At 63.0% G+C, this 16,593-nt stretch overlaps 1 protein-coding gene across 1 annotated transcript; it reads left to right on the top strand.

Moving 5' to 3' along the window:
• The first annotated feature begins 257 nt into the window (after positions 1-257).
• On the top strand, positions 258-15,314 carry LOC113406929 (partitioning defective 6 homolog alpha-like). Its single transcript, XM_026653836.2, has 3 exons — positions 258-344; positions 2,152-2,374; positions 14,524-15,314. The coding sequence occupies exons 1-3, from the start codon at positions 282-284 to the stop codon at positions 15,273-15,275; spliced, it is 1,038 nt and encodes a 345-aa protein (XP_026509621.1). The 5' UTR covers positions 258-281; the 3' UTR covers positions 15,276-15,314.
• The last annotated feature ends 1,279 nt before the right edge of the window (positions 15,315-16,593 follow it).

Below are 16,593 nucleotides of genomic sequence, written 5' to 3'. Positions count from 1 at the left end.
TCCCCTGCGCCCCGCCGCCTCGGACCCTGACACTACACCTTGGAGAGCTCCCACCCCCGTTACCTAGGCGACGTTGTCAGCAATCTTCCATCCAGACGCAGGGGACGTTCTGAGCCCGCCCCCGGGCCCGGCCTCCGCCAATCCCGTGGCGGCCCCTAACCTGCTCGGGATGACGTCATGGCCGGTGAAAACCCCCCGTGGCCGCAGGAGCCGCAGCCAGTGCGGGGCGGGCAGGCGGCGGGAGCAGCAGCCGGGCCCGGCCCGGCCCAGCGCGGCCCAGCATGGCCAAGCACCACCGCACCCCGGCGCGGAGCCCGGAGCCCGTCATCGAGGTGAAGAGCAAGGTAAGCGCCTGCCCGCGGCGCCGCCCGCCCCGCCCCGCCCCGCAGCCCCGCGAGCAGCCTCCGGGGCAGGCCCCGGGTCCCTGTTGCAGGGGGTCCCGCGCGGCCCGGGGCTGCAGCCGGGGCAGGACGGGCGCGCTCCGCCTGCCGCCAACTCAGCCCGCGTCTCCACGGCTCTGGCGGATGCGGGGTGGAGCGGGTTATTCCCTGCGCGGGGCTGCAGCCCGGCGGGCTCAAATCGCCCTTCAGTGCCGGGGCTGGACCGGCCCGAGTCCGTCCCGCTCCCGCAGGAGGCAGGGGCTGGCTCGGGTGCCCTGTGCGGCGCGAAGCCCTCGCAGTAGCCGGCAGGTTATGCAACGATGCCAGGGACCCGCGTTGCCGGCTGACCGCTCTAGCCTCGGTCCCCGGGACACCCGGGGGCTGCGCGGGGAAGGGCCCTCGCCTGTGGAGCTCTGCCCGGCTTGTGCCAGCCGGGAACTTTGCCTCCCTGGCCTGGGGGAGAGAAAAGCAGGTTCCTGGCCGTGTTCCCCCTGGAATCCACCTGGCTTCCCCTCCGGCGTCTGGCGAGCGGCTGCAGGACAGCGCCTTGCGCCGGCTGTTCGGATCGGCTTCCCTTTGTCTCTCCGCTGGGTGATTGATTTTCTGAGGGGAGCAGTAATGAGGGAGGTTGCGGGAGGCAGCGCCTGGGTTGTCTGAGGAGAGATGAGGGGCTGTGTGTGCAGCTTCCCTCTTCCCGTGCCTGGCCTAGGGCAGAGACGTTCCCTTGCACCCTGTCCGTCCCCCCCAATTAACCCTTTATTCTGCCAGCCCGGACTGAGTGCCACAGCTCTGAGTGCCACAGCAGTGCGGGTCGGCCCAGGGTTCACGCCAGCGCAGCTGAAGTTGCCGTGTAGATTAGTTTTTCTAATGTCGCCTCTGGTGCGGGGCTCCGCAGGAGGGCGCGTGGGACAGAGGGCACACCCGAGGGCTTGGCTCTCCTGGCAGGCGTCTCCCCGGATGGATTTTAACCGTGCTGCTCGGAGGCTCTAGTAGGCAGCAGCTCCTCGTGGAAATGGGACTGTGGAATTGCCTCCTGGCACCAGTGCCTTGCCCTGCTGCTTGCATGTGCCAGGCTTACAGTTGGTCAGGGAGGCCTCCGCAAACCCAGCGGTGGAAGTGGAGCACTGGCTACCGGGTCTCCTGAAGCTTGGCTTACAGGGGAGTGAGGGGACGTAGAGGAGGCTCTTGTGTCCCTTCCTGCGCGGCAGCCTAGCTAGAGGTGACCAGGATCTGCTTTCTCTGCCTTGCAAAGTAATGCTGGGCAAGGGACTTTCCATAGCCCCCTGCAATGGCAAACACACGGTGGCCAGAAGTGGCTGAGTGCAGGGGCAGTGCTTCCGGTGAGACCTGGGTGTGTGACCCTGTTCAGGCCTCCTCGCACCTGGGAGCTTCCCTCTGCTCTGCGGTGCCACCTCTCTTCCCACTGGCCTGACTCCTCAGCCCACATGCTAGGTCCAGGCAGACCCCATATGGGCCAGAGGGTGCCTCGATGCAGCCATGAGTCAGTCAGTGTGGGATGGGACGGAGCCCCAGGGAGGGTGCTGGGATGAAGCTCAGGGCTCCTGAGGGAGGAGTTGGTGTGGGGGACCCAGTGTAGTCTGACCTCATTCCATGTGTGTGCAGGCACCAAGCCCTGGCCATCTCAGCTGGTGAGAGCCCCTGACTGATCCCCTATGGTCTGGACGTGAAGCGAATCGTGGGGCAGAGCTGAGACTGAGCCCCCTGGCTACCATGCTGGTCTCTGGCCCTGACCTCTCTTCTCTGCCCCCAGTTTGACGCCGAGTTCCGCCGCTTTGCTATGAAACGCTCCAGTGTGGGCGGCTTCCAGGAGTTCTACCAGCTGATCCAGACGGTCCACCAGATCCCCTGCGTGGATGTGTTGTTGGGGTACACGGACGTTCACGGGGACTTGCTGCCCATCAACAATGACGATAACTACCACAAGGCGCTCTCCTCCGCCAACCCGCTGCTCAGGATCATCATCCAGAAGAGGGGTAAGTCTGGGGCAGTGCGGGGCACCGTCGACTGCCCACGTTGGCCTCGGGTTCCTTACCTGGCTGAGAGCTTCCTCCAAGGGGAAAGTGGGGAGTGGATTGCATTGACCTGCTATTCCAGAGCACTAAACATCAGACCAGCTGCAGCCTGTGTTTTGTGATAACTTTGCGGTATGTTGGTGCCCAGGCACTTCAGCTGTGTGTTACAGCCTCCGGTACACAACAGTGTTGGGACCTCTTGCTGCACAGGGGAGCATAGCCAGCTGGCACATGTGATCAACCAGTACATTTTATATCCTGGCTCTGGTGGGAACTGTTAGCTGTGATGGTTCATTTGCTTTGATGGTGACTTGTGGTCCAGTGGGAGTAGGGTGACCAGACAGCAAGTGTGAAAAATCAGGACAGGGGGTGGGGGGGTAATAGGAGCCTGTATAAGAAAAAGCTCCAAATATCGGGACTGTCCCTATAAACGCGAGACCTCTAGTCACCCTACTCTCTCCCCAGGACTTGAGCAGGGCCTGGCGACCTAGGGCAGGGAGGCGTGGAGGAATCATTAACAAAATGCAGAAGTTGTCGCCCATCTCACAAACTGCATTGATGCATCATTCCCATCAATCAAAAGGGCAACAGCGAAATGTCTGAGGGGGCTCTGCCTGTGCTCTCCCTCCTGCGCTGGGCCTCGTTTAATGGTTGTGTGCTCTGGTGTGTGAGGCCACCGATTAAAGCCCTTGCAGTGTATTGCGGGACCGGCTGAGTCCTCTGGGGAATGGGTGAAACTAGTTACGTTTCAACAGAAGAAATAGCAGAGAGTTAAACTCCTGCAGCCTTAAAGCCCCACTGCCCTGCAGGGTGAATTCAATTAAAGAACACGTTGTTCCTGGAAAGTAGCTCGTCTCTTCCACAGGGGGCAGGTGAAACTCTAAGCCACCGGGCCTGGAATTTATCTCCTCCCAGCATTCTTCACTTGTCGTGAGGTGCAGTGATGCTGCGCGCTGCTGAGCAGTGATGATGTTCCACCCCAGAGATGGGTGAATGTTCCCTGGGTAGGGAAACGTCTTTCATTACCCATATATGCAGATCATAAGAACAAAAATGAAAATACATGTGAACCTATGGGAATCTGCTGCGTGCCTGTAACTCCTTTCATCTGGAAGGATCTCAGAGTGCTTCCAGTGATCTAATGCATGCAGGCGCTAGGGTGACTTCAGTCGCTGCTGAAATGCAGCTTCCTCTGGGGTGGAACAAGCTGTACTTCAATGTACACAGCAGCTTAGGACAGGAAGTGGAGGCTACCGTCTCCGATCGCCACTGCAGGGAGGATTAGTCAGCAGATTGTGAGGCGGAGTGTAAACTAGATCATGAGTCTGGCTAAAGAACCAGTGGGTCTAAGAGACCAGATGTGGCCAGTAGCGGTATCGGCTGCCCGCTCTGAGGGGCAGCACAGCGCCCTCTAGGGCTGTGCCACAGCACTGCGTTGAGTACCGCTCTCCCAAAGTGTTGCCTATTGAACTGCCAAACATCATCCCTGCTGATGCCTACGGCGTGCTCTGCTGGTGCCCTGTGGAGCCCCAAACCAACTGGAGGGCTGGGGATTCCCCTGCTGTCACGTACAGGGCACCCGAAGCCCCGAGTTTCTAAATGGCTTGGAGTAGCCAGTCATCTGCCTCTGGCATCGGTGCTCTCAAAGCCGCTGCCCGGAGCGCTGGCTTGGGAGCAGGCCATGGGCTGATACCATCTTGCCCATTGGGGCAAGGAGGGGAGAGCAAGCTGGCCTGCCGCCATGGGGCTCTGCCGTGCACGGCACTGCCAGGCCCTGCTCCCCACGCTGCTGCCCCCCCAGCCAGCACTATCGCTCGAGCTGAATCCGGGAGGCCTGAGCCCGCTGCTCTGGGAAAGCCCTTGAGCGCAGCCAGCGTGAAGGCGTGGGAGACTCTGCCCAGATCTAGAGCACGGCCCAGCAGTCTGTCTGCCTGCAGGGTGCTGGCTGCGTCGGCCGGGTGCTCAGAGCAGCCAATATAAAAGGTGTGTGGTGGGGGGGGGGAGTCTGGCTGGACTCCCCAGTGAAAACAAACTGCTCCGTGGGGTTTCCAGGCTGGCGTTCCCACAGCAGGCTGCTGGCCAGTGAGGGGAGAGATGTCTGGGAGCCGCTGATGTGAGGGTTCGCCTCCAGGCTGGGCGGGAGCTAAAGCTGGCCCAGATGAAGGCAGCGTCCTCTGGGCCCTCCCTTCCCAGACGGGCTCATGCCAAGGTCCCACCAGCGAGGCTCTCGGCAGATGGAGGGCTGAGGCTCTGGCACTAGCCAACTGGAGGGCAGGCCCCCAAGGGACAACGTCCTGGGAGGGGAAAAGGAGACGGGCTTGGGTCTGCCCCACAGTAAGCAGGGCCTGTGTGTGCGCATCCCCCGCCCCGGGGAGAGGTTGGGCCCGGGGTGCTGCCCTCGAGCCGGGGGGCTGGGCTCTGGGAGCGCCCCAGAAGTCCTGGAGGATCTGGTTCCAGGGCCCCCCCAGTTCGGGGCACCTCTGCTGAGGCTGGAATGGCGGTGGGACTCCCAAGTCCCAGGGGGCTAGATGGGAGGGGCCCTTGCGTAACCACTCCTCTCCTCCACACATGCCCATCCTCAAGCACTGGCTGGAAAGGGGTCACAGCTCCCCTGCGCTGGCGGGGCGGGGGGCACTGCCAGAAGCTACCCCCGACTCCAAAGCTGTGTCTGCTCTGCCTCTGCTCTTCCCACTTCCTCCTGGGAGCTAGTGTGAGAGTGGGGGCTGGGGGCTGCCAAGGCTCTGGCTCTGACCTGCTTGGGGAGAGCAGTGCCGCTTCCCGGCAGCCGTCTCACCTGCTGGGCTCTGGGCAGGCCTGGAGGAAGAGTCCAGCTCTCATGCAGCCCCGCCCTTGGCACAGCCAGACTGTGCTGGGAGCAGAGCATGGGATGGGCATGCAAGGCACCCCTGCCTCAGGCCCCTCGCTGGGCAAACCTGCAGCTGGGCCCGCACGGCCTGTGATTCTGCAGAGCAGCAGGGCCCGGCCAGTGGCTGGAAGGGAGACAGGGCGAGTGTGGGGTTGCCTGTGCGTGTGTGTCAGGCCTGAGCGTGTTCCCAGGGGGCGGGACAGATTTAAAACAGAGCCTCGGAGATCCACAGCACAGTCCTTAAATCGCAGCCTGTCCTGAGTTCTCCTGGCTGGATCCCAGCCTGGGTAGCCGCCTCCTACCCGCCGAGACTCCCCCTGCGGCTCCGGTAGGGTGCGGGACTCCCCTGTCCACACTGCTGCTTTGTGCTGCGAAGCAGCTGTCGCGTCCCACCCCAGAGCGGGCTGCGTTTCGGGAGTGGGGGAGCAAGGCGCCGTAGAGGTGTAGGATAACGAACCGGGATGCCCAGGCTGGGGAGGGATGGAGCCAGACCTGCTTGATCTGGGGTCGCTCCCCTTCCCCCCTGGCCTGGGGTCTGGCTTATGCTGAGGACTCTGTGTGTGAGCCAGGCCACTAATGGGAAGTGACTGTTGGGAATTAGTGCAGTAACGAAGGCCTGGAGGGCGCTGAACCTTGGAAAGGGAAGTGTTGGGGGAGGGGGTTTCCTTCTGGGGCTGTGCTTCTCCGCCCCCCCTGTGCTGCTCCATTCATGGGGGGAGGGGGCGCTGTGCTGGCAGCTAGTGAGTGATTTATTGTGACCACCTGAGCGTGGGGAGATTCCCAAATCTCTGACTGTACATCCAGGGCCAGGTGCTGGATGGGCTGGCCTAGACTAGAGACTGCCCAGCAAGGACAGGGCGGCCCAGAGGGAGGGGCCAAGTGAGGCAATTTGCCCCGGGCCCCACAGGGGCCTCCATGAGAATATAGTATTCTATAGCATTGCAACTTTTTTTATGGAAGGGTCCCCCAAAATTGCTTTGCCCCAGGCCCCCTGAATCCTCTGGGCGGCCCTGGTCTGGAGAAGAGAAGACTGAGGGGGGACTTGATAACAACCTTTTATGTGCTTGAAAACGGTTACAAGGAGGAGGGAGAAGAATTGTTCTCTCTAACCTCTGAGGACAGGACAAGAAGCAATGGGCTTAAATTGCAGCAAGGGCGGTTTAGGTTGGACATTAGGAAAAACTTTGCAACTGTCAGGGTGGCTAAGCACTGGGATAAATTGCCCAGGGAGGTGGTGGAATCTCCATCATTGGAGGTTTTTAAGAGCAGGTTGGACAAACCCCTGTCAAGGTTGCTCTAGGGTTGCTCGGCCCTGCCTCAGCGCAGGGGCTGGACTAGGTGACCTCTCGGGGACACTTCTGCGATTCTACATCTGCTGCCGTGACAGGAAGCCAGGAGAGAACACAGCGGGTTCCTCCTCCGTGCAGCAGCTGCCCCTGCACGACTCCTTGGAGGGTTAAAGGAACAGATGGGACAGATGCAGAGTCAGCTCCGCCCCACACCTGGGATAATGCAGGGAGTCGCTGAGGGCAGTGTGTGCACACGTTTGGGGGGGCTGGAAGGGGGGAAGCTCCAGGACTGTGGGTTCAGGAGGACCCAGCTCATCTCAGATCCCGGCAGGAAAAAAAAAACCCAACCCCTTGGCTCACGGGAGCCCATGGTGCCACCTCCCCACAGCGAGGTGCCATTGCCCAAGATGGCCAGAGCCTGCCCCTGGCCTCCCGGGGGTAAGCGCATCCCGCTTCCAACAGCCACCGTGCAGCGTGCACACGAGCCACTTTACAGCCGGGCTCGCACCTGGGAGTGCGGAAGTACATAGCACTCGGCAGCAGGCCTGGGACGGGGCTTTGCAGAACACTGCGCTGTGTGATGGCATATGTCACCCTGCGCAATGCACCCCCCAGCCCCAGCGATACCCAGGGCACCGGCCCTGCTGAGCGGGAGGGGACCGGGGCGAGTGGAGAACTCGGAGTCTCACCTTCCTTGCCCTGGACTCCAACATGTCTCGGCAGGGCCTCTCTCCAAGGGTTGCCAGGGAAGGTCTGTATGGCTGGTGTCCCGTCCTGGCCCCAGACGGCAGGGGCCCACCCCACGCTCAGAGGCCCAGCACCGATCAGCCCCTCGTTGGCAACCAAGGGTGTCAGAGACAGAACCCGAAGCTCCTTGCTCAGGGCCGCCCGGAGGATTCAGGGGGCCTGGGGCAAAGCAATTTTGGGGGCCCCTTCCATAAAAAAAAGTTGCAATGCTATAGAATACTATATTCTCGTGGGGGCCCCGGCGGGGCCTGGGGCAACTTCCCCCCCGCCCCCCGGGTGGCCCTGCTCCAGACTAACCAAACCCATTTTTTAAAAATCTCCCTTCACAGGTCATGTTTTCTAGACCTTTAATCATTTCTGTTGCTCTCCTCTGGACTCTCCAATTTGTCCACATCTTTCCTGAAATGTGGTGCCCAATACAGCCCAGAATGACATTAGCCTGTTGCAACTACATCACATTGATGACTGTATTCAGTTTGCAGTCTGCTATGAGCCACAGATCCTTTTCAGCAGTACTACCACCTAGCCAGTTATTTCCCACTTATTGTATCGGTGCATTGGAGTTTTTTCCCTCCCTACGTGTAATACGTGGCACTTGTCTCTAGTGAATTTCATCTTGTTGCTTTCAGACCAATTCTCCAATTTGTCAAGGTCGTTTTGAATTCTAACCCTGTCCTCCAAAGTGCACGTGACCCTCCCAGCTTGGTGTCATCTGCAGATTTTGTAGGCAGGCCCTGCACTCCATTAGCCAAGTCATTAAGGAAAATACTAACTAGCACTGGACCTAGGAGAGAACCCCGCGGGATCCCACTCGATACGCCCTCCCAGTTTGACAGTGAACCATCGAGATCGACTCTGAGTATGGCCTTTCAACCAGTTGTGCACCCACCTAGCTTGTTTATGAGAATGTCATGTGGGACTGTGCCAAAAGCCTCACTAAAGTAAAGATCGATCACATCTACTGCTTCCCCCCATCCAGTGAGGTCAGTAGTCCTGTCAAAGAAGGAAATTAGCTTGGGTTGACATGATTGGTTCTTGATAAATCCATGCTGGCTATTCCTTGTAACCCTATTATCCTCTAGGGCAGTGGTTCTCAAACTTTTGTACCGGTGACCCCTTTCACATCGCAAGCCTCTGAGTGCCCCCCCCCCCCAATAATTAAAAACACCTTTTTATATATTTAACACCATTATAAGTGCTGGATGCAAAGCAGGGTTTGGGGTCGAGGTTGACAGCTTGCAACCCCCCGCCCCATGTAATAACCTCGCGACCCCCTGAGGGGTCCCAACCCCCAGTTTGAGAACCCTGCTCTAGGTGCTTACAAACTGACTGAGTGCTAACTTATTCTGATATCTCTCCTGGTATCAAAATCGGCCTGACTGGTCTATAATTCCCCGGATCCTCTTTGTTCCCCCTTTTGAAGACCGCTCTGACCGATACGGCAATTTCCTGCAGTATCACTGGGAGATCTCACTGTATTACGTTTGTGTCAGCATGGTGGGCCGGGGATTGCCTGTAGTTCCATGGGGGAGAGTGGCCACAGCTCACCCCACGAACTAACAGTGCAGAGTGATGAGGTGAACTCTCCCCCCCCGCGCCCCCCCCGATCTACCACCATCTGGAGAAGTTCACGTGCACTGGTTCAAACTGGATTCTCCAGAGGCCACCAGACAAGGAAAGGACTTTTGGATCAATAGCCTGAGTTTAAACTGACTCAGGGCCTGCTTCTGATCCAGCAGCTGGACAGGCCCTTCTGTTCAAGGGGGCCCCAATCCTTCCTGGGAAGGGCTGGGGGCTTTGGCCTCCGGAGGCCCCATAAGACTGTTGCGTGACCGCTGGTACGTTTCTAGGATGTTTGTAGGAATTATGATGATTTTCTCTGTAGTGCTTTCATCTTAAGAATAAATGTGCTAGCTTACAAAGGACTGCATGGTGACTTGTCACTGTGGGCAATTTACAGCTGTTTGGAGCTTCTGACGAGAGATCAAAGGCCTGTTTAGACAGTCTGGCTTGCTGGGAGTAGCGCTGTCGGCAGAGAACTGTGCAGCCTGGAAAAACCCTGGTTGGGGGTGGTGACAGCCGAGGAGCTGGGAGCCAGGAGCGGGTGCCTCTGCTGGACCCACAAAGGGGGAATACTGGCGTGTTGCCTGAAGTGTGACATAGGTACTATCTTTGCCTAGTCCTCTGGTGGAGCTAGGCAGGGCGGGAGCGGAGGGGGGTGGCAAAGGGCTGGGCAGGCAGCTCTGCTTCTGGGGAGCATCGGAGCCACCGGGTCCCTGACAGCGTTACCAGGGGCCCAGGTGCTCCCCAGCACTTCTCCCCCCCCCCCGCCTCAGCTGGGACTCTCCAGTGGCGAAGGAGGGCAGTGTGGCTATCGCCACCTCACAAAGGGGAAACTGAGGCACCAAGGGGGCAGTGACTTTCCCAGGCTTGCCCAGCCCAGCTCTCCTGAGTCCCAGTCCTGTGCTCTGCCCGCTCAGCCTCGCTTCTCTGGGCACTGCCCCCGTAAACGGCAGGGAGCGAAGCCCCGAGCCCATGTTGCTGTGTGAGCCTGCCTCCGCAGCAGAGACCTGGCCCCAGTTCCCAGGCCCAGCCCTCTGCCCCCGCGGCTCGGCTCACTGACGCTTGCACTGCTCTGCAGCAGCCCCCGGGCTCACACTGGGGGCGGTAATGATGGGATGGGGGCAGAGACTCCGCTGTGGCCAAGGAAGGCTTTTGTGATGTGGGGGCCCCTGCCACCTCCCCCTTGTAGGCCAGGTGCCCTGCGGGCAGCTGCTGGGCAGGGGGGGGTCCCGGGGGAGTTCTCGGGATTGGGGGAGCTTGCAGAAGGAAAAGCGCAGCCTGATAAGAAATGGCCCTGGCTGTGTCCTGGGCATGTGGATTCTGGCTCCATCATCGGCCTCTTCCTCAGGCTGGTGTGGGCCGGGGCAGCCAGGCAGCCCCGCGGTGGGGTCGGCAGAGGCAGCTGCCCCGGAGGAGGTGGTGCTGAGCTGCTCGCATCCCTCGCTCACAGAAATAGCTGGGAAAGCCCTTGCCGAGTCTCCTGGGCTAAAAATACAGCGTGGTGTGTGCACGGCGAGATATTTATAGCCACCAGCCCCTGCAGGCGGGCATGCGCCGGGAGAGGCGCTCGCTGCTCAGCCAGGCGGCAGGGCTCACAGGCTGGGTCTGGGCGGCCCCGGGGTCTGACCCTTCACAGCTCGGCCTAGGCTCTCGCCTCCCCCCCTCTCCCCCCCCCGTCCGTAAACTCCACATCAAAAGCTTCGCGACGCTCGGGAAAGAAAGCTGTGGGCTGGCGGGGCCATGCTCTGCTCGCTGCCCCAGCTAGGCAGCCCCGGGCTCTGGCAATCTCCAAGGAGCAGCCAGGCGCTGCAGGGGGCAGGGGTCTCCATACTGGCTGCGATGCCCCAGGGAGGTGCTAGGGGGCTCTGTGGTGTCAGTGACTGGGGGGTGGGGGGGTGTCTCTCACTGCCAGGTGCAGGCAGGGTCGTGAGTGACTGTAGGGGGCGCTCTTCTGACCCCGTTGTGGTGCTAGGGGCTGGATGAGCCTGACGGCTCCTGGCTCCATGAACCCATGGGCGCTCTGCCAGAGTTGAAGCCTGGGGTGTCATTAGCTGGGGGTGGGCTGCCCCCCTGGGCTCAATTCCACCCCCATTCACTTCCCCCCCCCAGATCAGCCCTGCCCCACCCCCTTCCCAGGGGAAGGTTGGGGCGCACTGTGGCCAGAGACCGAGCCTGTGGAGGGACCTCCTGGCCCTTGCCCCAGGGACTTGGGACATGCTGCCACAGGGGGAGGCTGTCTGCTCGGCTTGGCTCTTGGGCCCCAAACCTTGGCACCTTGAGCTGCTCCGAGCTGGAGTCAGTTGGCGTGGCCGGCGGATCCCAGCATGCCCTGCTCCTTGCCGTGGGTTCTCTGCTTGGGGGGACTGTGTCTGGAGTCTCCCTGGCCTCAGTGGCAGCAGCTGGGACTGGGGCGCTGGCCCTGCCAGGGGTCTGGGGTCGTGGGGAAGCTGTGCGCAGATGGGCGTCTGTGGAACCAGCTGCCTGGGCTGGGGGCACCAGGGGCCTATCCGTAGCTGTGGCCAGCTGGGGAGAGGAGGGCTGGCTGGGAGCTACCAGTCCCATGGGCCCCCCTCTATATGCAGAGGGGTTGGGGGTGGGCTGGGAGCCCATCTCTCCCAGGCTTCTCGTGGGGCATGGCTGCTGCTCCCCGCTGCCGAGAGCTGGTAGTCTGCCTGGCCTGGCATAGAGACGTCCCCCTTCTGGTGATCCACCCCAAGGGGTGGGCTCCCTGTCTCTGCTGTGGGTGCCCTCAAAGCGCTGGGTGGTGCTGCCCTGAGCATCATGGGACACGCACGGGGGGAGCGACCAGCGGAGCTAGGGAAGGTGCCTGCGGGCTCCTGCATGCCAGCCAGCCCTGGCTCTCTGCCCCAGCGGGAAAAGGCCAAGCTGGCGTGCAGGTGACCTGAGCTGCTGCTTGTGGGAGCTGGCAGCTCCAGGGTTAACTCCATGGGGCATGACTCACACTACGATTAAAGCAGAGTTATTCAGATTCCTCTAATCCCAGCCCGGCACATGCCATGTAATCCCCCAGGCCCAGCTCGACTGGCGGGTACAGCCCCACCCCTGCTCTCACCCACCGCTGTGCCAGCACCTGCCCGGCAGCAGCAGGCCAGGGCAGAGCGGGGTGTCCTCGGCGTGGGCCCCAATCAGCGGCTGCATTGCTCCCCCGGGCTGGGCTAGTGGCAGGAAGGGAGGGGAATTGGCCAACGCCAGCTCCTCTGGGACCAGGCCGAGCAGAGAGCGTCCTGAGCTCCCCCTCCCAGAGCCACGGCATCACGTGCCAGACAGCCTGCGGAGGGGGACTGGGCTGTCCCAGGGAGACCCCCCCCCCCACACCCCGCAGGATGGCGGGAGTCAGCAGCTACAGTGTGGCCAGCTCCTGTGTGAGGGAGGGGAACGATGGGGGGGTGTGGGCAGGGGAGGGGGTGTGTCCAGCGCGGTAACACCCTCAGCCACGGGCTGCCTGCTCTGGGCCTGGCTGCATGGGCCTGGCGTCTCTGAGCGGCCCTGACCTGGCGTGGCGCTCGGCGTGGCCTGGGGGTCTCGACTCGTGGCTTCCGTCACCAGCGCGAAGGGCGTAACCTGGGTGAGGGCAGCCGAGGCTGCAGAGCGTGATGTGATCCATGGGTACAGGCTGCTCTGTGGGGCAGGGCATGAGGAGGGGCAGCTGGAGTGGGAGGGGGCAGTGGTCTCTCAGGCAAGGGGTCTGAGGGCTGCCCCAGCGGAAGCAGCCCCTCCCCCCCCGGTGGGGCAGAGGGCAGTCGGCAGTCTGGTGTTGAAGGGGAGCAGGGGATGGGCTGGAGCCCAGGGGCGAGGGTGCATCCCAGAGTGTGAGCCAAGGGGGCCCGTGGCAGAGATCTGGGTCTGGCACCTCTGTGCCCATCGGCGGGTGGGCTGAGCTGGGGGGAAGGATTGGGGAGATGGGGTGTGCGGGGGGAGGTGTTGTGGGGTGGCACTGTGGCCTTGGGGGAGCGGAAGAGAAGCAGGGAGGGTTTGGGGTTTGGTGGAGGTGGCGAATGAGTTGGGGTCCTGCAGCTGGCTGGCGTGATGCTCGTGTGGGCAGCGCCAGCCTGGCTGGTGCCCAGCAGGAGCGAGTGGTGCCCCGGGGCTGTGCTGAGCGAGGCCACAATGCTCTCGGCAGCCAGCCGGGGGCACTGCTGGGGCACATGGCTCTGGAGCTGGGGCAGGCATAGCCCAGCGGGAGGCTCCCATTGGCCCTATGGGCCAGGCAGGTGCCTTGGGGAGAGGCCCTGGGGCTACACAGACAGTCCCTGGGATCCACCGAGTGGGGAGGGACTTGCCCAGAGCGATGGACCCAGGAGTCCTGGCCCCTGCTGTGCCTAGGTGCCCTCTACTGCTCCCGGGCAGGCCGTGCGCCAGGTCAACATGGTCCTCTGTGTGCCCTGCACAGCACGGCCTGCCCGGAGCCGATACCGGCCAAGGGCCCCGCAGCCGGGGCCTGGCTCTAGGCAGGGGCAATGGAATTTCCCCAGGACGCCGGGGTTCCCACCGTGCCCTGGAGGGGGGTTGTGGGACATAACAAGCACAGCTGCCTCCACTCTGCTCCCTTGGGGCTGGGACAGCTGGATGCCTGCCTGACCCTCCCCTACCCCCCCACTCTCCAGCCACCCACAGGCCAGTGAGCTGGGATCCCAAGGGGGACAGGGCGTGAGATCCCAGAGAGGGAGGGGCCCAGCCCAGTCCTTCCCCTCCCCCCACCGTTGCTCTGCCCTTATCAGAGGGCTCCAGGCCTGCCTGGGGAGGGGCTCTTGCTGGGTGGGTTTGGTGGGGGAGGGGCTCTTCCAGGTAGGCTGGCGGGTGGAGATCATGGGCTATTGCGGGGGTTGGAGGGGGGGGTCCAGCTGGAGGGGTGGGGGCTGGGACACTGGTTCTAGGGCTGAGCAGAAGCAGCTGCCTGGTCCCTGTGGGGCTGGTGCGGTTGGCAGAAACCAGAGGGTTTCCCACCCAATTCAGCCCAGGGATGGCACCGTGGAGTCTCTCTGCCGCGCTGCTGACCCCTCCTGCCCGGCCGCGAGGAGCTGCCAGTGAAGCCGTAGCCCTGGGCTGGTCAGCCATGCCAGCCGCTGCCTGGGCTAGCGAGGACAGCGCCATGCTCCAGAGTAGCTGCCAAGGTCTGCAGGGGGCTCCTGGCGCAGTCGGCAGCACCCAGGGGCTGGAGCAGGGCAGAGCCAAGAGGATGAATTCAGGCGTCTTGTCCTCGTTGGTGGCTGTGATACCTGGAGAAACATCCAGATGCCTCAGGGGGGACTTGGGTCTCCATTCAGGGAGAGCCCAGACCCCAAGTCAGGAGGGGTGGCAGGGGGCAGGGGAAGCCCAGGGCTGGGCTAGCAGGGGGCTGCGGGTCGGGAGTGAGGGGCACCGGCAGGGCCGGGGGAGCCCAGGGATGGGATAGCAGGGGCTGCGGGTCGGGAGTGAGGGGCACCGGCAGGGCCGGGGGAGCCCAGGGCTGGGCTAGCAGGGGGCTGGGGGTGGGGCGGGGCTGGGGGCCGGGTTCCTGATCGCGGCTGCATTGGGGCAGCTGGCTGGGGGGCCTGGCGGGGGCGCTGTCTCCAGGAGGGGCCGGGGCTGGCTGCTGGGGCCAGTGGGTTCCTGTCTGACCCAGGCACTCTTCTTGCTCCCTGCAGCAGAAGCCGACTCCAGCGTCTTTGCCTCCAACTCCCTGCAGCGGAAGAAGAAGGGGCTGCTGCGGCCGGCGCACCACCGGTCCAAGCCGCAGCTGCTGATCGGCCTGCCCCAGGACTTCCGGCAGATCTCCTCCGTCATCGACGTGGACATCCTGCCCGAGACGCACCGGCGCGTCCGGCTGCACAAGCACGGCTCCGACAAGCCGCTGGGCTTCTACATCCGCGACGGCGTCAGCGTGCGCGTGGCCCCCCAGGGCGTCGAGAAGGTGCCCGGCATCTTCATCTCCCGCCTGGTGAAGGGCGGGCTGGCCGAGAGCACGGGGCTGCTGGCCGTCAGCGACGAGATCCTGGAGGTGAACGGCATCGACGTGGCCGGCAAGTCGCTGGACCAGGTGACTGACATGATGGTGGCCAACAGCCACAACCTCATCGTCACCGTCAAGCCGGCCAACCAGCGCAACAACGTCATCCGCAGCAGCAAGGCCTCGGGCAGCTCGGGCGTCTCGACGGACAGCACGCCCAGCCCCGCCTCCCACTACCTGAGCCACTACAGCACGGCCGAGGGCGAGAGCGACGAGGAGGGGGACCTGGTCATCGAGAGCGACGGCGCCGCCCGCTGCCCCAACGGCAGCCTCCTGGACAAGAGCTGCCAGCAGAGCCTGGCGCTGCCCGGCTCCCTGCACGTGCTGGGCAGTGCCAATGGCAGCCGCGGGGGCAGCCTGCAGGAGGACGGCACGCTCCTCACCCTATAGAGCGGCGCCCCATCCCCTCGCTGGCATGGGGGCGGCGGGCAGTACGGAAGTCCTGCCCCAGCCAGTCTCCTCCTCTCCGGCAGGGCCAGGACGCTGGGCGCCCCGTGCCCACCACAGGAAGGGTAGCAGCCGGGAGCGGAGACGTGAACGCCGAGCTCTGCCCCTCCCCCGTCTGTGGGGTTCCCCACCCTTGGGGGGGAACCAAATGACTAGACACTGCCCCTCTCAGGCCTCACCCCCTGGGCCAGACCCACCCCCCCTCACCCCTTTCCTTCCAATCAAGTGGGTTTTTTAAATTGTTTTATGAAAATATGCATCATAAATTAATATATTGCGATGGGCCATTAAACCTTTTTTAGAAAGCGCTTGCTCATCTCTTGTGCTCGCCCAGGGGGCAGGTCCCAAGAGGGGCCAAGGCTCAGGGGTCGCCCCACCCCCAAGGCTGGGTAACGAGGGGCAGGGCAGGGTGGGCAGAAATGCCAATGACTCCAGCCCTGAGTGCTCCTGGCCTGTTAACACACCTGGCAGGGAGGGGCTAGTGCCTGCCTGGCCCCTTGGGGATCTCTGCTCCCTGGGGCCCGTGCTGACGCTCACCCCCATGAGGGAAATGGCTCCTGCCCAGCCCGCTTTCGTGCAGTACCATGAGGAGCAGCCCCCGGTGCCCCTGCCACGGGCCAGAACCAGGAACGGGGTCAATGTGCCCTGGAGAATCCTCAGCCCAGGAACTAACTCCTGCCAGGGCCGTGCACCGGACGGGGGCGCCACCTCCTCCGCCGGCAGAGAGCTGGGGCCCCCCCATCCTGCACTGGTGCTGCCCCGGCCCGCCCCCTGCTGGCAGGACATGGATTAGCTCAGCCTGGTCCCCGGGCCAGCAGCATTTCCTTGAGGCAAAGCTCAGCTGGGCACCAGCCCGGGCAAGCAGGCCCCTGGGCCCCCCGTGGGGGCTCTGTGCCCCCAGCTGCCTGCAGGGCCAGGGGGGCACGGTGCCTGCTGCCGCTGTTCTCTCTGCCTGGCCTGTGGGGCCGTGGGGTGAGCCCCCAACTGTGGCTCTGTCCTAACGGGCCCTGGGGGACCTCAGCTCCCAGGGACTCCGCAAGAGCCATGGGGGGGGGGCTAATGCTGCCCGTGTGGGCTCCCCTTCCTTGCTGCCCCCTCCCTGCACCACAGAAATGCCCGGGGGCCCACGGGGCAGGCCCAGCTGTGTGGTGCCGGGGGCGGGGGGGTCCTGCCCCATCTCTGCTGCAGGAGGAAACTAAAACCGCTCGGGACAAAGGCTTGGCTGTGCCCAGGCTCTGCTACCTGCCCCACCCCCACCCCC

This window comes from Terrapene carolina, unplaced genomic scaffold (genome assembly GCF_002925995.2).
Source record: "Terrapene carolina triunguis isolate 2854851 unplaced genomic scaffold, T_m_triunguis-2.0 Scaffold165, whole genome shotgun sequence".
In the NCBI taxonomy this organism is placed as follows: Eukaryota; Metazoa; Chordata; order Testudines; family Emydidae; genus Terrapene; species Terrapene triunguis.
Note: the sequence above shows the minus strand (reverse complement) of the source record. Positions and strands in the feature narration are given on the sequence as shown.